This window comes from Balaenoptera borealis (genome assembly GCF_965194805.1).
Source record: "Balaenoptera borealis genome assembly, chromosome: 7".
NCBI classification, from domain to species: domain Eukaryota; kingdom Metazoa; phylum Chordata; class Mammalia; order Artiodactyla; family Balaenopteridae; genus Balaenoptera; species Balaenoptera borealis.
The window spans coordinates 15345764-15368061 of NC_138864.1; the positions used below are offsets into that span (position 1 = coordinate 15345764).

General features: G+C 46.9%; 1 protein-coding gene across 5 annotated transcripts in view; it reads left to right on the forward strand.

Moving 5' to 3' along the window:
* GLI3 (GLI family zinc finger 3) overlaps nt 1-22298 on the forward strand; it is a 287400-nt gene that overhangs the window by 145123 nt on the left and 119979 nt on the right. For all 5 annotated transcript variants that reach the window (XM_082399704.1, XM_082399706.1, XM_082399705.1 and 2 more), the window contains one exon: nt 21493-21598. In XM_082399704.1, coding sequence (XP_082255830.1) covers nt 21493-21598 — 106 coding nt within the window. The remainder of the gene's footprint in view (nt 1-21492; nt 21599-22298) is intronic.

A 22298-nucleotide genomic window follows, 5' to 3' on the forward strand; every position in this document is an offset into this window, starting at 1 on the left:
ATTTTGATCAAACATTTTCTCCAGCTGTTGAGCGAAAGCAATAAAAGCAGCAGGGAGTACCAGTGAATTCACTGGTTTTTGAAATGTTTGAGCCTCGAAAAGCTGTTGCCTGTTAACTCTTTCTGTCTCCGCCTCTCTTCCCGCTCCTTTTCCTGGCCCCTCTGATTCCCCACGGCATGTGTAGGGCTGTAAATGAAGAGACCGAATTTAGGGCCCTGAAGGGGCTGAAATTGACCACAGCTTTTATTAATTGTCCCTTCTGCTGGCCTCAGAGCAGCCGCAGCTGCCGTCACCTCCTAAAACCCGCGTGGCCTGGCCTGCGGGTTGCAGGCCCTACCTGCCTCTGCCTTTCTCCCCAGGTACAGTCTTGAACCCAAGGACTCTGGACTCACATCCAACTGTTAGGCCACCGTCTTTTGAGACAGACTACTGCTTAGGAGCTCCTGGTACTTGGTTCTTCCTCCTGGTTGGAAATCAGGTTCCTCGGTTGATTTCCCTTGTAGATTTCTCCGTCTCATCCTGTTTGCTCTCTGCTGCTCTGACCTGGCTGCTGGAATCTCTTCCTTGCTTCTCTTTAGAAAGAAAGGGATGTGACCCCATCATGAGCCTTTCAGGGGGCAAAGGAGGTGCAGTGAGGGATCTGGGGGGACCCTAGGGCACAAGCTCCTGGCTGATCAGAGCAATTCTGCTTGCCGGTAGGAAGGAAGCAAGGGGTCTGACCATTCTGAATGCATCCTCCTAGCAGAAATTCCTAGAAGGAATAGGCTGTACCCCATCGTTTTTTGTTAAACTCTGACCGCAGTTTTAAAAGAGCCCTCTCTGTCACTACTCTCTAATAACCTATATGGGTAAAGAATCTGAAAAAGAATAAATATATGTATGTGTACAACGGAATCACTCTGCTGTACACCAGAAACCAACACAACATTCTAAATCAACTGTATACTCCAATAAAATTAAAAAATAAATAAATACATCAGCGAAAGAAACATCTCTGCCTCTGCATTGCCACTGGGTCTGACGTTTCTCGCATGAGCCTGGGGTGGAACAGATCGGGTTTTTTTTACTTGATGCTTTTTAAAGTGTCTTTAGGGACCTCGCTGGCGGTCCAGTGGTTAAGACTTGGCACTTCCAATGCAGGGGGCAATGGTTTGATCCCTGGTCAGGGAACTAAGATCCCACATGCCTCGGGTGCAGCGAAAATCAATAAATGAAGTGTCTTTAAAGCCCCTTCCCGTTCTCTCCCTTCCTTGAATGGGGGCTAACCTGCTTCCTGTTTTGGGTTCTAGGAAAGCTGACCCATCAGTGCTGTCCTCTGACTTATGTCCTCCAGCCCAGGCTGTGACTGCTGTCATTCCCCTCCGCTGACCGTGTGCTCAGATGCCTGTCATCTGTAAAAACGCCCACACCAAACTCCTCCCTGACCCTCGATCTTCTCGAGCTGCTGCCCCGTCTCTGGCCCTCTCTTCTCCCTCTGCAGCCACACTTCCGGGGCGGGTCGTGGTCTCCACGTCCCCAGCTCCCACAGCTGCATTATCCGCCGCAGCGCGAGTCTTCCTGCTCCCGGGAGGTACCCCTTCACACCCCCTCACTGCTGGCTCCCCGGGGGCTCTGGTGTTTCCTGATCCCAGCTTAGTTTCATCCTCTCCCTCTTCTCATCCTTGAACCGTTGCCCTCCCTCCGGACGTCCTCTGATCTCGTCCCTCCCCCTGTCCTATTTCACTCACTCCGTTGGCGTCCACTGCCCCTGCGATGGCATCTCCTACTCCAGGGCAGACTTGGCTCTGGGATTCCAGACCTGGATCCACCTCCCTCCACATCCTCAAACCCCACCTGTCCCAGCCTGAACCCGTTCCTGCCCGCTGGTTCTTCCCACGCCTCTGCCTACCTTTCCTCTTGGTTCCCACCACTGTCAACAGGGACCCTAGAAGTCAGCCCAGCCTTCTTTTTTTCTGTTCTTACCCATATCCATTCATCCTTCCTCACTTGAGTCTCCAGCCATTCATTTATAGTCCCACTGCCCGACCTCAGTGTCGGGGCTTTTGTATCTCTTACTTCCCCACCTAATTTCATCCACTCCAACCCATTCTCCACCTTTCCACCAAGGTAATATTTGCAGAATGCACGTCTGATCATTTCAGTGTCCTGTGTCAGCCCTCCCAGCTCACCGGCACAGCCTGCAAGACCCTCCGTGGCCTGGCCTTGTTTTCTTCCACACGGCTCTAGAATGGTGGTTCTCAGAGTGCGGACCCCCGGCCCAGAAGATTCAGCGTCACCTGGGAACCTGTTAGAAAGGCAAATTCTCACTCTCCTCCCCTCCCCAGGCCTTCTGAATCAGAGACTCTTGAGGGCGGGCCCAGCCAATTTGCCTTTTCAGAAGCCCTCCGGGTGATGAGAGGCACACTGCCGTTTGGGGACCAGTGCTCTAAAGCAGTTCTGGGTCCTTAGGGTCACCAGACACACCCTGCTGCTTCACACCCTTTCTCTGTGGGTTCTCTCAGCTTGCTCTCGCTCATCTTTCTGAACAAGGCTTTTCCTCAAGCAGAGGAGGTTTCTCTGACCTTCTTCCCTCCCCACCGGCGCCCCCTACTCACTGCTCACCTGAGTGCCATCTTTTCACCGGGACTCTTTGAGCTGGTGTCCTTGTTCCTGGCTTTCTGACCAGGGGGTCCCCAAGCTTCTCTTGGGCAGAATGGCCTATTATTAGGCTCCCCGTGTTTCCAGGGCCCCCATGGTGCCTGGGACCCAGCAGTGCTGGTTAGGTTTGTATGTGAATCCATCTTTACTTATTCATGTATGGGTTTATCCACCAGTGATTGAATCCTGAGCTGGTATTGTTAGGGAATCGGTGACGGAAACCGCCCACCTTGGCCAGGCATGATAATAGCTGCTTGCATGAGTTGTCTCACACCAGGAGGTCCCGATAAGGAACACAGGGCTGCTGCTGAAGACTAACTGGGAGAATTCAGGAGGGGCCGAAAGGAGGGAGGAGGTCACAGCCCATAATAAACCCTGCCAACCTCCCAGAAACCCTCACGCAGGAATCTCTCTTGGCTGAGAGATGTGCGTGCCACCAGGAAGGACCCTGAGTCAGACCAAATATGGGCCAAGCAAGATGACTGGCCAGAGACAACCTGGAAAGCTCACCCCATCACTGTAAAACCCGAGACTGCGAGCCATGTGGCAAAACAGTCCTCCTGGGTTCCCTTACCCTGATGCTCTCTGTCCGGGGTGGGGGTCCCTTCCCAATAAAGTCTTTTGCTTTGTCAGTACGTGTGTCACCTCAGACAATTCATTTTCGAATGTTAGACAAGAGCCCACTCTTGGGCCCTGGAAGGGGTCCCCCTTCTGATAACAGTATGACTGAAGCAGCACAGGAAAGAATTCCGGGTTCTAGCTATCCCAGCTCAAGTGGAAAGATTCAGAGTAGTTGAAGAGCTGAGAACAAATGATTTCTCAAGGAAGCAATTATTATTTTTTTTTTTTATTTTTATAAATTTATTTATTTTATTTTATTTATTTTTGGCTGAGTCGGGTCTTCGTTGCTGCGTGCAGGTTTTCTCTAGTTGTGGCGAGCGGGGGCTACTCTTCGTTGCGGTGCGTGGGCTTCTCATCGCAGTGGCTTCTCTTGTTGCAGAGCACAGGCTCTAGGCGCACGGGCTCAGTAGTTGTGGCACACAGGCTCAGTAGTTGTGGTGCATGGACTTAGTTGCTCCACAGCATGTGGGATCTTCCCAGACCAGGGCTCAAACCCGTGTCCCCTGCATTGGCAGGCAGTTTCTTAACCACTGCGCCACCAGGGAAGCCCAGAAGAAATTATTTGAAGGACAGTACGAGTGAGGTGGTAACATTACAGGAACGACTGTGACTCTTTCCTATAACTTTCCTTCAACCCAAGATGCTTCTTGGACAGAGTCACTCCTCCTTGTCCCTGACATTACTTCTCCTTCGTTCCTTTCTCTTTTCCTTAATAGGCTAGCACAGAACTATGGCAGATTTTCAGTGTTGTTTTTCCGCTTTGAAGAAGGCCGTTATGTCATAGGCCCTCAGTCCTGAGTTTATTTGGTCATGTGGCCCTTTAATGATTTTTTTTTTACCGCCACCCCCCCCCCCCCGGACCACTGGATGTGGATAGGGAAACAGGGAGACTTCCTTTTGGGGGCACAAAGATTTGTCTTAAAGCTCTCAGACATAAGCATTCCCCTGCCCTTTAGATTCCGCATTGTTGTGTGTGTGTGTTTTTTTCTTTTGTAGATTTATTACATTAGCACTTAATTACTCTTCATGACAGTATTAAATTTCATGAGTGATTTATAGTTTTAATAGAGACTTGTATGATTTATTGCAGTTGGCATTTGAGGTTTACCAACTTCTTAAAAGCCATAAGTACTGGAATTGCTTACTCTGACCCTTTTCAGCACAAGCAGGACATGGGTGAAACCACAAATTCAAGTATAATAGGGATGCCTGCCCGGCCTGGACCATTTTTGTTTGATGTTACCATCTCCTATTGTGATATGTGTGTATGTGTGGGGCAGTGGTGGCAGGTATGTGTGTTCATAGAGAAAAAAGAAAGTGGATCCCTTCTGTTTTTTATTTATTTTTATTTTATTTTTTATTTATTTTTTTAAACTTTTTATTTTATGTTGGAGTATAGTTGATTAACAATGTTGTGTTAGTTTCAGGTGTACAGCAAAGAGATTCAGTTATACATATACATGTATCTATTCTTTTTCAAATTCTTTTCCCATTTAGGTTGTTACATAATATTGAGCAGAGTTTCCTGTGTTACACAGTAGGTCCTTGTTCATTATCCATCTTAAATATAGCAGTGTGTATATGTCAATCCCTAACTCTCTAATAGGAGCCCCAGATGGTCTCCTGTGCCCTGGATGGGTGGGTGTGACATGAAGGCCTGAGATACAGTGGCCTGGAGGAAGCTGGGGACAAGTGTGGGTCAACCCCATCTGCCGAGGGGTTCCCAGCTCAGGCCTGCAGGGCCCGGCTGGAGCGGTCACGACCAGCCTGCTGTCCGCAGATGCTGCATGCTTCAGTGGGCCGCCGACCTACCCCATTCTGGGCTCTCACAGCTACCGGAGAAGCACCAGCTTAACTCGCACATGACCTGTCCCCCAGTTTACCCCAAGTTTTTGTTGGGAGAGTGTTGATTCCTGCTTCTGAGCTGGAATCCCGAGAACACACCCAGCATGGTCTTTGCTCTCCTGTCCTGGTCCTTTCCTGCACTTTCTATCAGTGCCATCCCTGGCTGCCCTGGCCCTGGTGTTTTGCCCAGGCCCAACTTTGCAGCTGTGGCTCAGATGCATATCATTTCCATGGGATGTGGGTTCGTTATTTTAAACTGGGGATAGGTAGCTGCTCGCTTGGGCATTTTCCTAGAAGACTTGATCCACTCCTACTCCCAGAGAAAAAGGGTGTGCCCTCCAGGCTCTGCCTTCTCCAGAGAGAGGCCCGGTTGGATAATCCTCTAAGGGCCCTCAGCCTCTGGGCCGATAATCTCTTCGGGGTTATCTGTTAATTACCAGTGAATGTGTGAAGTATTTGTGAAAAGGCTTTTGAAGTGAGCTGCACGCATTGCCCTCCCTCCGGGGCTGCAGCCCAGGCCTCCTTCCCAGGGCAGAGGGTTTCTGGGCCCAGCGCGGGTCCCCCTCAAGTGCTGGTATTCTCTTGCTACATTGTTTGCCTTTCTAATGAAGTGGACTGTTTGTTTGACTCTGCTTGGAGGAAGGTATTTAACTGGGGGACTAAAGTAAACGTTGGAGACATTCAAATAAGCCATGCATCTCTGCTTTGTGAAGCGAAGGAAAACAGTTTGGCCTCGGTCACCTCCGGGAAGAGTCGTTAAGTTACTGTTTATAATAAACGGAGCCCAGCCAGCGGATATTGCCCGGCCAGGCTGGGGCTTTTCTGCTTGCCCCTGCGGGACTGGGAATTTCTCTGCCAAGGCCACAGGGGAGGAGAGAGCCGCTCCAGTCTAGCAGTTAGTAATTGTGATTTATTTATGTGTAGAGGGACTTCTGCTTCGTTCAGTCTCGATGAAAACAAGCCAGTTAGCCCTCCGGATGGCTGGGGGATGGCGGGGTGACTTTGCTAGCCATGGGGAAAGCTAGAGAGAGTGTCATAGGGGATCCAGCCTGGGTCCACCTGGCCAAGCAAGCTGGGGACCTGCTACATGCGAGCCGGGTCCCCGGTATCTGGGAGAAGTGTCTGAGATGATGCGGGGATGACGGACCCCAGAGGATGTACGGCTGAGACGGGGCCCCCAGAAGGAAGGCCCCCCCTTCTCCTGCCTCAGGACCTGGGGTGAAGGTGTCTGTGAGTGAGGCCCTTTAACCGCTTGTGGCTTTTGTTATGGGGAAGCGTGAAGTGGCGGGAGTACCCAGGAGGGGAAGTGTAGCTGTATATGCAGGTCAGGCTACGTCACTGGTGGGACCCAGCGCCCAAAGAAGATTCCAGCCCTTGCTCAGAAATTATGAAGAGTTTCAAGAGGGTGACAGCAGAGCATTAAGCCAAGCATGGGGCCTTCTGAATGGGGGCCTGGGCTGCATGTCCAGGAAGCTGGCTCTGGAGAAGGTTTTGCAGTCAGACTGGACCTGAGGTCCAGCTTTGTCAGTTCCTACCTGAGGGCTGTTCAAAAAGCAATATTCAACTGAGTAAATTTTAAAGATCTTAGTGGCATTTTTCATCGATTTATGAATCAGGCAGCCTCCCACCTAGCGGAGAGAAGGGGTCTCTGAGGAGTGGTACAAAGTAAGAGACTTTTTTTTTTTTTAATATTTATTTATTTATTTATTTTTGGCTGTGTTGGGTCTTCGTTTCTGTGCGAGGGCTTTCTCTAGTTGTGGCAAGCGGGGGCCACTCTTCATCGCGGTGCACGGGCCTCTCACTATCGCGGCCTCTCTTGTTGCGGAGCACAGGCTCCAGACGCGCAGGCTCAGTAGTTGTTGCTCACGGGCCCAGTTGCTCCGTGGCATGTGGGATCTTCCTGGACCAGGGCTCGAACCCGTGTCCCCTGCATCGGCAGGCGGATTCTCAACCACTGCGCCACCAGGGAAGCCCAGTAAGAGACTTTTATGGGCAGAAGGGAGCGGGGACGGGGAGTTAACACTAGCAGAAAGCGGAAGGGTTGCGACAGAGGTCATTTTCCTTGAGGGGACGGGATTACGTCACCAGTGCCGACCAGGTGATTTCTGATTGACTAGGTTAAGATTCCATTTCTGGGGGAGGCCAAAACTATAATTCGGTCTCAGCTTGGTGGGTTTGGTGATGTGGAACTTAGCATAAGTGACTCCATGTTGCGAATGTTGTCTTGTTTTTTTAATAGTGCCTTTTACTTCCTGTCTTCCCTGATGACTGTTTGCTCATTGTGAAGTAGGGGTAGTTATACCTACTTCATTGGGTTGTCTTGTAATGTAAATAAAAAATATCTGAACAGTGTTTAGGGTAACCCTGCACACAGAGTGAATGCTCAGAAAATGATAGCTATTTATTATTTGAATGTCTCTGTGGCTGTCATTTTTTCCCCTCCCCTAATGGTTGAGCTGACAACAGTGTATGGCTGATCTGGAATTTGGGGGACAGAGTTGAGTATTTGCCACAGAAATTACTTAAAGACAAGGGATGAAGAACCTTCACATGCCTCATGATCAGTAATGGCTTGAGTGCAAGGGAGGAACATGGGTGGAGCAATCAGGTCCAAAGCTCATGTAAAGATGTTGACTATCAATGCCCATTTGGATGTCTGGATTGAAGACGAAGGACTTAGAAATAACAATAACCCCTTAAACGTGAGGACTTTAGATTTTATGAACAACCTTCACCTTTGTCCCTTGGCCTCTTGGACAACTTTGTGGAGTAAATAGGGCTGAATCTTATTGGCTTTATTTTATGTGTGAAAAAAAATCTATATTATGATGAGAGTCATTTGTTTCTATGTAATTCTATAAAATATGGTTTACAATGGGAAGCCTTTTCAGCTGCACGTGCAGATGGAGAACAGACATGCCCTATAAGGGCTGCGGCATGCATTGTTCAGTGGGCTGCGTGTTTGGCTTTCTCCTGATTTTTGAGAAGGTGAAACTGCAGGGTGGGTTTTCTAAGGTTTCATACTGAGAGGGTGATAAATGTGCAAATATATATTGGCTCCGAGATGACCAGTAGGGCATCATCAATTTTGTCTGTTGAGTGGTATTAGTCATTAAACCCATGCTCTGTTTTACATACATTGGGGTTCTCATATTATCACTCTTTGAGTCTTTGTTAATACTTGCAAACAGCAAAGTGTGAGAAGCATCCTTGCTCCTTAGAAATGTATCTGGGCTCCACTCTCTGACAAGTGGAAGCTCATTGAGAAGGTGCAGGATGGGGTCCTCTCTGTAAGGATGTGCCCACTAGTACCGGGGAAGGTGCATACCCATGTATCGGGGCTACAGTCCCTGGGACTGTAAATGGCCTGGGGTACCAGAAGTAGGTATGGACTCCAGAAGTAGACCATGTTGTCTGTCCTCAGGGGCCCATAGGCACAGATGGACATCATTGAGTTTAGATACTTAGCAAGTATAGTTTGTAAAGACTGGGTCCCATGTAGTTGGTCTGGAAACCAGGGTCACTTTGGGGAGAGGAAGGAGAGGACCCACATGGAGATCACATTGAAAACGTATAGAGCCTGGGTCTTTTGAGACAAGGTAAGAAGCTGTCAAGTCCTGACGGAGGGCCTTGGGGAGAACCGCCAGTTAGGTCACCCTCTGAGGCAGTGTAACTGTCAAGGATCACAGCAGAGGTAGGGGGTAGCCTGGAAGCAGAAGGGGCATAGGCTAGGGGAGGAGGGCAGGAGAGCTTGGGCCTTAGGGAAACACAGGCAGCAGGTGACCCAGACAAAGCCCTGCTCAGTGAAAGCAGTCTCGAGACCACTGACCTCTCCAGGAAGGAGTGCCCACCTGAACACACTAGAAGGTTTGTTGACACCCCCCAGATCTCCTTTCCTCCCTGTCCTGAAGTAGAATGCTGACAATGTGGTTTCCTCTTGGAGGTTTTTGAGCAGTTCAGCTCGTCCGGACTGTAGGAAACATGAGAGGAAGAGGGACAGGAATGGCCTCTGTCCTCTGTGGGCAGGGCTGGGGTTGTACCAGAAGCCCGGGGAGGCCAGTGCCTCTTGTCTGCGGTGTAGCTTCACCGTCCAAGGGCATTGCCATGCCAGCAGGTGCTGTCAGGGACAGTGGATCAGAGAAATCCTGAAACTCATCTGGCATCCAGAAAGGAATGGGGCTAAAAAAATCAAGATAAGAAGTCCAGTGAGGGAGGGAAGAAGGGAAGGGTAGCCAGCAAGAAAGGAAGTCCCAGGTGTGAACTCTGGGGAGTGGAGATCGGGGTAGCTGTGGACCCCCGTGCACGCAGCTCTGGGCTTTCTGTCCACACACCCAGGAGCGTGCACAGGGCAGCATCAGGGTGGAAGAAGGGGTCCCGAGTGCAGCTCGGGGGCTGTGTGTGGACAAGGAAGGAGGGAGGTGGTCAGGTAGGTCGCATGACAGTGGGCGTTGAAGGGCTGACAGTCAAATGGGCCTCACGTTCCAATAAAGGTGGACAGAGTTCAGGTGTGGTATTGTGATGAACTTGAAATAGGTTTTGATTTTATTTTTCCTTTGAATTTTCTCCTTTCTTGGTCCATGCTATCAGTGTCATAATTCTTTTTTTTTAATTAATTGCTATTGGAGTATAGCTGCTTTACAATGTTGTGTTAGTTTCTGCTGTACAGCAAAGTGAATCAGCTACACGTATACATATATCCCCTCTTTTTTGGATTCCCTTCCCATTTAGGTCACCACAGAGCATTGGGTAGAGTTCCCTGTGCTATACAGTAGGTTCTCATCAGTTATCTGTTTTATACATAGTAGTGTATATATGTCAATCCCAATCTCCCAATTCATCCCACCCACCCTCAGTGTAATAATTGTATAAACTCAGCCTTTATTCATGGGCCACAGGAAGCCTCAGGTATCGAGAGCTTCCAAATTTTCGCTATCTAATCGTTAACAGTGGGGATGCCAGAGGTGCAGATACCATAGCTGGCACTCAGAGCACCATCCTTGAGCAGAAACTTATTTCCCTCAAATGATACCATCTGATGTATGCTCACACAGCCGACGTCTTTGAGGGCGTGTGTACAGTGTATGCCTAGTGGCTAATGTAAGATTGCAGGGAAAAGAGACATCTAAGAAAAATCGGGAATGTTTTGGTACTTGCATTCTTTCCCCCTTAGAAATGGGGGATTCTCTCCCTTTTCTCCCATTTCCTTGCTCATCCGTACAAGGGAATCACTTCACGTCGTGTGCTTTATTATTTTACAGTCCTGGTGAAAGAAGCACTTAAATAAACTCTTTGCTTAAAAGCTTTGTGTGTCCCTGCTTCATGGTGCTTTAGCGGCAGTGAGAATTCAGGGTTTAAGGGGCAGGAAAGTGGAGGCTTTCAGGGCTCCCAGTGTGCAATCAACGTGCTGGAATTTCAATAGATTCCAAAGGCGTAACAATAATAGCATTAAGAACAGACCAGGGCCTTTGATGTTATTGACAATAAAGCGGGGAGAGGGGGCGAAGGGGCCCCTGTCATTTCTGTCATTAGCTTTTAAACTTTTGACCTCTAACCTTTTGTGTCAAAGAGCTTTTTCCATATGGGCGTTAGCAGCCTGCTCAAGTCTCCTGAATTCACTGGAGCGCCCACGTTTCCTTGGTGGGAAAGGACATTCAGCGTCTTGGAAGAGACCCAACGTGGGGCGGTTATTGCTGAGTGCCCACCATTGTCTGCTCCATCTTAGGGGGATGGCAGGGTGGGATGGGGTGAGGACACCACACGTCCACATGAAGTGACTCTGGCCTGGCGGGAAGCAGGCAGCCTTGCAGGGATAGAAGGTGAACTTCAGAGCTATGATTTAGCTCAGGGTCTGCAGGCATCTGCCTGGAGTTGGCTCTGAGCATGGGGTGGGGGGGCACCTGGAAGCTGCATGGGGAGGATTCGGAAAGATGGTGGGGCCTTTGGGGTGCCCTGGTTTGGCCTGTTATTGAGGCCTGTTAGGTAGATGGAAGGGTCCTGCAGTGCCAGACGGGCCTGGTTCACTGCTGCTATTATTTGGCCTCAGTGTCCTTTCTTGTCTTTCCTTCCTCCTTCGCCTTTCTGATAAGAAACATTTATTGAGTTCCTGCTGGGTGTGCGGTCCAGTGAGCCTCTTCTGCCCTCGAGCCCCAGACAGCCTGGGAGGGAACGCAGATAGTTCTGGTCTGACGGCAGTGCCAGGGCAGGGCCTCATCCCCAAGTGGCCTGGCGCGGTCCAGGAACACGGTGAGTGCCCCTCCTGTGTGTGTGTTTATCCGCCACAGCTGTGCGTACAGCGCGGGCTTCAGTGTGAGGGAGAGCTTCTGAGTAGGAACACAGGGCCTTCAGCGGGCTTAGCATCAGGGAGAGAGGAGATGTGGGCAAATAGAGTTTGTCCGGGGGGGTCCCCAATAACCTGAAGGATGCAGAAGGGAAGAAGGAGCAAGTGGTTCCCACAGGGACTCAGGGAGGCTTGACTGAAGGGGTGACATTTGCACTGAGTCTTGAAGAGAGAGTTGGACTCGGAGAAGGGGGAGAACTTCTCAAGCAGGGCACAGCATAAGCCATAACAATGAAGGCAGCACTGCATCTCGGAGGGGGAGGTACCCTGAATGTAGCTGGGGTGTTGGGGGCCTTGAATGCCATGGTAAAGGATTGGGCTGGGCTGGGAAGGCTCTCGTGGACCACTGCAGATTTGGGGAGCAGGGAGGACCATGGTCCAGTCTAAGGCTTAGGGATGTAAGTCTGGAGAATATAGTTTAGAGAAGAAATGTTAAGAAGCCTGAGCTCTGACCGTGTCATGGTAAGAAGCAGAGTGGCTGAGAGTAGGGGCTTTGGAGTAAAAGGGACACCAGCTCTGCCACTTTCTCCCTGCATTTCCTTTCTTTGGATAAGGCCCGTAACCAGTTCCCTTGTCTGGAAGAATGGGCATACTCATTCCTGCTCTCCAGGGTCGAAGGAAGAAATAGATGAGGTCATGAGTGTAAAAGGCTTATTTAGCACAGCACCTGACATATATTAAAGTATCCACTAATTGTCCTTATACTCATGATTGTTCTAGTATTATTAATTTCTATTAATGGGGCAAACCTTCGAAGACCTTTAGTTGTTGATCGACAGGAACTAAAATGGGGTGGGTGGTGGAGGTTATCTGAGGAAGAGTCTATAATCTACTCTGTGACAGCTTCTCGCCTGATTTTGAGCGGAATGAATATGGACCTCATTCATTATTTAATGGCTACGCAGACTCTAACCAACACACCCTGAAGGTCACTGCTGGGTTTCCAGTGCCTTCAAAATATTTCTCAGGGTGGACTTGGATGGGTGGTTTCTGTTTGACTTAGCGGCATCGTTCTCTGCTGTGGAACTCTGGAGAGAAAGGTAAAGGTGAGCTCTCTGATGCTCTCAGCCTCAGCCCAGGCAGTTACCGTGCAGGAGGCCTGGGTTTGTGTGCCTGAGAGCTCTTCCTGGTTCCTGGTTCGGAGCAGGACTTGAGCATCGAGGTGGGGCTCCACGACGGTGTCTGGGGCTGTGCTGGGAGTGCCACCTCTGGTGGTGGAATAGAAAAAGCACCAACCTGCATCACAAGGCACTGGTTTCTGTGACTTTGGGTACATCATTTAGCTTTTCTGAGCAGATAATGGAATATTCCCTTCGTAGCCCTCAGGATCGTGTGATAATAGGAAATAAAGAGAAACAAGACTTAGGGGGATAATAATAAAGCCTTGGAAATGATGATTTTAGGGTTGTCATGAAGAAACGGACATGAGTTTTATGAAATGTAAAGCACTGTATTCCTTTGCTTTTACATTTTGCTACCTGCTTCTGCTAATTTTGCAACATTGAAAAAAGACATTTGGAAGCTCCTTTTTGAGTTGATTTATTTTAGATAGGACACAGCTTCTAGATCTCATCATCATTGTTAATTGTTGGTTTACTAGCTAAACCAGGCAACTTCTGAATTCATTGTGTCTCTAGGGCTTCTGTAGTTAGAGCTGAGATACCAGATGCTTTCCTGGAAACGTTTCATTCTCTGCCTTCACTTCATCAGCGTTAAGAATCCCAATGTATATTTTTGAAACTATGAATTTGGCTTTTAAATTGTGCTATACAGAAAAATGGTCATTCACGTAAGAATTTGTCACTGGTAAGAATTTCCATCTTTTAATTTCCATGCTTTCATAAGAAAATACACCATTAGCATAGTTCAAGTAAACGGATTTGTCACTTTTAAATATAGTGACTCCTTATATGTTTTCATGTGATTTCCCTTGGACAGTTTTGCAGTTTCGGTATAACGGCTGGAAACCTTCTCTTATTTCTCTTTGCTGCTTTTCCCTCTGTTTATTTTTTTCTCTGATCTTGGCAGGAAAGCTGGAAACAACAAAAATATGATGGCTGCATATATATGGGATCATAGGCAAGGCACATTCCAGAGACTCTGGATGGAAGGATTTTATTGGTCGGTCAGTAGGCAGATGTGGTCTATTTCTGCCATTGGGAATCCAATGGATGTGATTTTTAGTTGAGAAACTTGCAAAGACTAGTGGATAAAAGAAGTTAAAAGGGACCAGGAAGGGGAGAGCTCAACTGTTTGTTCACTACCCAGGATACATTTGAGGTAGTAAACGCAGATTTCTTGTTAATTTACTTGCAGAGGGCTATTTATCATTTTCTTGTAGAAACACATAATTATGTTTGTAAAGGATCATGGCCTGGATAGATTGTGATATGACCAGAGTGTACTGCTGGGTAGCACTTAGATCTATTTAAAATATTAGATTAATTTAATATATCTGCGTGCTGGCACAAAAGAAATAATAGATTGCTATCTGAAAAGTGGGGAATGCCCATGGATATTTATACAAGAGGAGTCCAGGACTTCCCTGGCGGTCCAGTGGTTAGGACTCCGCACTTCCACTACAGGGGGCATGGGTTCGATCCCTGGTCAGGGAACTAAGATCCCACATGCCATGCGGTGAGGCCAAAAAAAAGAGGAGTCAGGAATGTTGGGTGGTTGCCAGAAGTAAAAATTGCTTGGGTTTTATACATAACATAGTTTTGTTAATCGGCTTTCTGCGTAACTTTGTGTATGTTTTATACATTTATTTATTTATTTATTTTTGGGTGTGTTGGGTCTTCGTTTCTGTGCGAGGGCTTTCTCCAGTTCTGGCGAGCGTGGGTCACTCTTCATCGCGGTGCGCGGGCCTCTCACTGTCACGGCCTCTCCCGTTGCGGAGCACAGGCTCCAGACGCGCAGGCTCAGTAGTCGTGGCTCACGGGCCTAGCCGCTCTGCGGCATGTGGGATCTTCCCAGACCAGGGCTCGAACCCGTGTCCCCTGCGTTGGCAGGCAGATTCTTAACCACTGCACCACCAGGGAAGCCCTTTGTGTATGTTTTACTTAACTTATAAGGAAACTTAAATTTGCAAATGTTAAGTGTTTATTGCCATCATTTGCTAGATTTACAGTCAATTTCATCCATTATCATTTTTATCTTAGAATTTATTTATGATAAATAAAATCACAGGATAAGTATCCTTTTTCTGAATAATTGTCAGATTGGACACTTCTACTGTAAAGATTTTTTAAGTCACACAAATAGGCATATCGGTATTTCACACATACAGTGTTATCACTCAGAAGCTACGTATCCATGAAGAAAAAAAATGGTGTGTGGTTTTTCTGAGTTGTAAACATTTCTGAGAATTACTTTCTTGGGGTATACTAAGGACAGGGTTTGTCAAACCGTATTCTGTAAGGGCCAAAAGAAATATATTAGGTTTTGTGGGCCATGTGTTTCTCTGTTGCAGCTCTCCAACTGTGTCTCTGCAGTTTGCAGTTTGAAGGCAGCCATAAGCAGTATGCAAACGAAATGGCACCTGTATTCCAATAAAACTTTATTTATGAAAACTGCCCAGGGGCTTCCCTGGTGGCGCAGTGGTTAAGAATCCTCCTGCCAATGCAGGGGACACGGGTTCGAGCCCTGGTCCGGGAAGATCCTACATGCTGCGGAGCAACTAAGCCCATGCGCCACAACTACTGAGCCTGTGCTCTAGAGCCCGCGAGCCACAACTACTGAGCCCATGTGCCACAACTACTGAAGCCCATGTGCCTAGAGCCCGTGCTCCGCAACAAGAGAAGCCACCTCAATGAGAAGCCCGCGCATCGCAACGAAGAGTATCCCCCGCTCGCGGCAACTAGAGAAAACCCGTGCGTGGCAACGAAGACCCAACGCAGCCAAAAATAAATAAAGTAAATAGATTAATTAAAAAAAAAGAAATTTAATTTAAAAACTGCCCGGTGCAGGAGTTTGCCCCCCATAGTGTATGCTCCACAAGTTAAGGTTCCTGCCATGGTATAAAGAGACAAAATAATAGATCTTTTTTTATGCAAGGCATCTATCAGATGTCTCAAGTATACTATAACTGCATTTCCTTAAAACTTGCACCGCATTACAGAGGGTCTTATAAACAAGATGATCTACACTAACGACTCTGGAGATGCTTCCAGCTCCACACAACATGCATGTAGGACTGGAAAGAAGATTCCTGATGCTTCATGAAGCGCTTGCTTCATGGGATGATGCCACCTGAATGTCCAGCAAGTCCACAGCTGGTCCCTTTGGGGTTCCATGCCTTAGAGTCTGCTTATAGCAGACCAGCAGGGCCACATGCTTTAGACATTCCCAGTCAGGCATCCCGGGGCTGTCCTCAGAGGGGCAGATGAGCCCCTTGCTGGCGCTGTGTTATCCACAGGCATGTTCCCATCCACGGTATCATCCTGTCCACAGGCAGGAAACACAAGGATGTCTGAATGGGGAGTCAGTCCGGGTGTGGAGTCCGTCCACATGGTGATGTGTTCCTTAGGCCACTGAGCCCTGGAAAAGGTCTTGCAGGTGCCAAGGTAATGATTGGAGACACTCAGCAGGGGGAAGAGGCAGGGATGGCGCTTGGGTGCCACTCCACCATCTCATCGGAGTGGTGAGGGCCCCTGTCTCCCCCTTTTGAGACCTCTCCTTTGATAGATGCTGGATGATTCCTTTGGTTTTGGCATAGTGGATGTTGCCCACATTGGGTTTTAACATTTCTACTGATGGCAGGCGATTGAGTGAATTGGAGGGGACTGGACATTCCTACAGGCAGGGCTGACCCCAGTGACAAGAAAAATCATCTCTAGTGCAGGTCTAGAATAAATTCCAAAGTCAGTGAACAGATGACTTTAGGATTTAAATAAGCCAGGAGAATTTATGCCCTGGGCGGTTGACTCTTGTGGGTCCTCCTGTACTGTTTCCTGGGCACTTTCAGGCCACTCAAATATCATTTGGTGAATTACTCCTTCAGGGCACAAACGGAGCGGCCTTTGATCTCTCTTTTTTAATCTACAATTTTTGTATGTAAATTTCAAACCTTAAAAGACAGTTTCCCAGAATGGCATCCGAGAGATCTCATAGCCTGAGGATATTAAAACTATTTCTTGGGAGAAGGATGCAACAACTGAAGATAAACCTCCAAGTGTCTTTTCCTGGCTACAGGTTTTTTATGATCAACCCAGGCTGTTGTGAGGAGACCTAAAAATCAATGCCTCCCATTCCTAATGAGAGGCTCACCGCACAGCCTGATGACAGCCAGCATGAAGTCGAATCCTGACAACGATACCCAGCGCAAATATTGTTACTATGCATTTCAATTTAAACATGTGTCAAGCCAGTTACATATTTATGGGGTTTAAAGACTCTTCCACTCGTGCCTAGGATAATAGGCACTCTGCAAATCTCCGTTTAGTCTAAGAGGAATTTGGTCCAATAGTCAAACCTCTTGCGAGTCTGTAATAAATCATCTTTGCAACCCAAAGTTGACTGCTTCCCACAGCTCCTCAGACTTACCCCACCTGGTAGAATTTTAATTCCTTCAGTAAAATTGATTCCCCCAGTTCTGCACATTATTCTCCCTGTCTTCCATTTAGCCCGTTAGTTTGCTGACAGCAGAGTACACAGCACTTAGCAGCTGGTTTGTGGAACCATCAGTCAGGAAATTGTATGATAAATAGGAGGGAGCCAGGTTTAGTGGCACTTCCTTCTGCTTCAGCAGTTTTTGCCCGACTTTGGAAAAGTCATCATGTGGTGTTTTGTCAAGGGCCAGAGCAGGAGGTGGCTGCGGTACGGTGACTTATTACACATACCCCTGAGTTACAATGCTCTGCAGCTGTGCTGCTCATGTGTAAATAATAAACCGGGAGGTGGGTAATTATGGCGGCTGCTGGCGACACGGGCCTGTTCTCGTCCTGTGGGTTTTCTTGGACAGCTTCTTGGGCTCGTGATGGAATATACTGCGATCTTCCACATAGAAACGACCAGCTGAGATGCAAGGGAAGCACTCCACGTTTGAGGAGTCGCAAGCATTTTCTTTTTTTGAGAGGTGTGTTGGGATTAATGTCATGTGATGCCACGTATGTTAAAGGACATGCTCGTCCAGCTTTTTATTCTTCGTTTTTACTGTTAAGCTGTGGTCAAGCGTGTCTTGAATTGGAAGAGGGCTGTTCCATTGCGTTTACCAGAAAGCGGCTTAAGAGGTGTGATTTCCACTGATAACTGACATGAGGTATAATTGTTCGCACAGACTTTATTGGTCCAGGAGACCAATAGTTATTTTAGTTATTTTCAACTAAATCGAGAAGGAAACAAATAGAAATAAAAATGCTTAAACTAAAATCAGATGTCTTTGATGAAATCAGATCATATCCATATTTTTTGGCTCTTTATTTAACCTGATTCCAGAATGTGGAATTCATAAATTTCCTTGGGACATAAATAAACACTTGGAGTAAACAGTGCTGCAAGATGCATCACATACTTTCATTCAGAATTAACTTTTAAACTCACAAAATACACTCAACAGTGAGAAATGACTACCAAATGCCCCAGTAATTCCTAACCCTCACCCTCACCCTAACCCTAACCCTAACTCTTTTCTCTTAAATATTTTTTCAATGTTTGGTCATTTCCTCTCTCATTCTGAGAGAAAGACAGAGGGTGAGAGAGAGAGAGAAAGAGAGAGACAGTGAATTTAAATCCTGTTAATTTCTTAAAAATAAAAGGATGGCAATGCCTTTAAATATCTGTAATAATCTTGTAGTTTTCCTTGGGGTAAAGATTTATACTGCTTGGGTACATGCTTTTGATTTTATTGAGTTATGTGCCTGGTTTTCACCCCCTGTGCATATAATCTTTGCAATGTTATTATAAACACTCATATAAAAAATAATGACTGTTACTTCCTGGATATATGGGGCATATATTGAAGGTAGAATAAATTCACACATTTTGAGCCCTTGTGTGTATGAAAAATCTGGATTTGTGCTTCTTCTGAATTCACAGCTGCACCCACATAGAGAAAAGCAGATACAGTTAACACCCACTTATCTGTTGCAGAGAATTTAATCACACAGCACACAGCCAAGAGCCAGGAAGTAAATAAGTGAAAATATCTTCCAACTCTGACATGGTTGTCACAAAGTCCCTCAAAACGCCGTATAAAATGATGTGTGGGAAAAACCTTAGGAGGTGTGTCAGATGGTATGAATGCTTAATTTACACCCAGTTCTAATAGGTTTATTCCTCCGGTTTCTAAGAGCCCATGACATGTGTTAAGTTTGAAGTCCGCTGGAAGCAACCTTGTTCGAATCAGCAGTGACCACTAACAGGGGAAGAAGAGAAAGAACTACGCTTGGGTCTGCTGGCCATCTCCCTGACCCCCGATCCCCGTGACCTCTCATCCACCTGACCCCGAATGCCAATGATTCATTTGCACCTGTTCGAAATTTAAAATCAGGAAACGTTCACTGAGTAGGTGTCAGACTTTCAAACTCATGCAAAAGATGACTCCACTCACTTTTACGTTGTTTTAGGAAGGATACGTCATTTTCTAACAAAATGGTTAAATGGAATAGGACATTTGGGCTCTGCAGGACATTGCTGGGTAAACTTTTCAACTTAGCACACAAACTATCAAGATTTGTGTTACCAAAAAAAAAAAAACAATTCCAACATCGTCTCATATTAAATCCTAAGTGGTGCATTTAAAATAGAAATGAGTTTTTCGTATGGACTTTATAAAATGTATAGAGTGTGATCAGGCAGTCAGCCCATCGCTCACCTGTTGAATTTGCAGCATTGCTGTGACAATGATGAGACATTACTGAGATATTTCCTTTTCTCCCTTGTATCGCTCCCTCCCTGCTTTATCGTATAACAAGCACAAAATGCAGTGAGTAATTGACATTTTCAGTGCCGTGGAACCTCTTCTTCTGGGTTCTAAATCTGGTGGAATTTGGCTTTGGGTGCCTCCGTAGTGCTGTCAGTGCTGTAATGCTGTACATTAATAGTTTTTCTCTCTTATTTTTTTCTCCTAATCATATTCTCAGATTCTCAAAGGAAGGCAACAGGGGCAAAGTCTCAAAAAAGGAAAGTAAGACATCATAATTATTTTTTTTTAAAGCTCTTTTGTTTACATTCTGAAAGATGCTTGTTGAAGAAAATTTGGAAAAAAGAGAAGCGTATAGGGAGGAAAATGAAAACCACTTGAATTCAACAAGCACATGTATAATGGTCACCCCCGGGACTTAAGGAGGTTCACAGTGAGAGGTGCAGTCACACCCTAATCTGTGTTTGACACACCCGCTCCCCTGCCCCACGTGGAGGTTCTGTGTCACTTTTTCCAGCCGTCGCTCAGAGCCTGTTTGCAGGGCGTCATTTGGAATTGCTTTTGCCGCCTACTACACTAGGCAAAATCTTCAGACTTTTGGTAGAAGCTCAAAGCCCTTCTGAGGCACGTTTGGTGTACACATCAATTCCTGGGAGTGTTTTGAGGAACAGCAGCGTGATAGGTACATGCAGGCTTCCAGGACGACCACACGTGGAAGGTAACATTTGCAGCACGAGTTCCGAGTTCCTGTATATTTGCTGTCTTATCGGGCTCTGAGCCGTGGAGGCTCACCTCCTGATTTTGGACCTCTTTACTGCTTCTTGAAACTTGGGAAAAACCTTAGTATCAGTGGTGCTTCTCATGGTACAACCTGGTAAAACTATTTTCAGTTCTTGCAGTGAATCACTATTTAGAAAAAAAAGTTTATTTTCAGATTTGTCAGAGATAATCAGGGCAAGTAAATGGAGGTAGAAGAACTATTTTAAGTACGTGCATGCACGACGGGAGCCCCAAAACAGTGATGACTGAGAGCGGGAGGGGAGGCTGGTGTGGGTCCCAGGGGAGTGTTGGGGCTGCAGGGAAGGAAACTTCAGTTTGCGCCAAACCCCCCTCTGTCAGGCCATGTAGCATGTCTCTGGCCAGCCTATAGATTTGCTGCCCCTGTGTTGGGATTCCGGAGGCCTGACCTAGAACAAGAAGGAGGGGGAGCATGCATTTAAAATTTTAAAAAGTGTGTGTGTGTGTGTACACGTGCCATGGATTCTAGCAGGGACTTTTGGTTTTTTATTTAACATCTTTATTGGAGTATAATTGCTTCACAATGCTGTGTTAGTTTCTACTGTACGACAAAGTGAATCAGCCATATGCATACACATGTCCCCATATCCCCTCTCTCTTGTGTCTCCCTCCCACCCTCCCTATCCCACCCCTCTGGGTGGTCACAGAGCACCGAGCTTATCTCCCTGTGCTATGCGGCTGCTTCCCACTAGCTATCGATTTTACATTTGGTAGTGTATATATGTCCATGCCACTCTCTCACTTCGTCCCAGCTTACCCTTCCCCCTCCCCGTGTCCTCAAGTCCATTTTCTACATCTGCGTCTTTACTCCTGTCCCAGCAGGGACTTTTGAACATGACTCTTTTCCTTACAAAGCATCATGGGTATGGGAGAAATGAAAGCTAGTAGTGATATACGTCTTTGTCTAAAACTCACTTGACAGTGTCATTTTAAAATTAAAAAGTGGGGAATTCCCTGGCGGTCCAATGGTTAGGACTCTGTGCTTTCACTGCCGGGGGCCCGGGGTTCAATCCCTGGCTGGGGAACTAAGATCCCGCAAGCCGTGTGGCAAGGCCAAAAATAAAACATAAAAATAAAAAAGTGTTTTGGAGTCTGTTCCTCTTGGCTTCGTGGCGGCCCTTGCCCTCTGGCCGGCCTCCTGCCGGGTAGGAGCACGTGTTGTTTCTCTTTCTTGCTTTCCTGCCTGCGTTCAAGTTGCATTCAGAGGCTTTACTGCCTCCGGTGCTGATATTAGTATCTGCTTGGTTCTGAACTGTGAAGAATTCTTCCACAAATTCTTCAGGTAGATTCAGCATCAGTTGTGAAGACGGTGTTAGCGGTGTGGTTTCATGGATTGGCATTCCATTTCAGAGTGTTCCATTTATACAGGCTGTATACTTTCTTTCTTTTTCAGACCCTCCTCATCTCTTTCCTGCATTCCATCCTCCTGTACCAATCGATGCAAGACACCATGAGGGCCGTTACCATTACGATCCGTCTCCGATCCCTCCGTTGCATGTGTAAGTATTACAACTTTACCTGTCAAAGATATAGCACAAAATACTGGCTTTCACCATCTCAGGATTTTTGTTACCAGCACAGCTACTGGGCTTTGAAGATGTGATAGAAGTCTAAGATTTACTTTTGAAATATAGCAAGCCTATATGTTCCTGCACTCACTGAAGCAAATACCCGCTGCTTCCTGAAGAATGCCTGTCACACTAGGTGGCTGGAAAGTATTTCTTATATAGTTTTGCTGACATGTGTTCCCTGGGCTGTAAATACTAAATTAAAAAATTGGGCCTAATGGAAGGTTACCACTCAGGATATGCATTTGGTCGAGAGTGGGTGTGAAGTTTTTCATGCTCCAATTTCTGTTACGGGAAAGTCCTGTTCCAGGGATCACTGATGCATCGTAATGAAATTTTCATGGTAAATTTTCATAGCCCCTGTGGTGTGTACACCAACGGTCACTTGATTGATGGGAATGTCACCCAAACAAAATGGCAAATGTGATCGAGCACATAGTTTACACAAAGATAAGAGGAGAGAATGGGGGTAATAACATACATTAGAAAAGGAAGAAGAAAAGCCAAATATCATATATGAGGCTAAAAAAAAAATGATACAAATGAACTAATTTACAAAACAGAAACAGACTCCCAGACCTAGAAAACAAACTTACGCTTAACCAAAGGGGAAAGGTGCAGGGGAGGGATA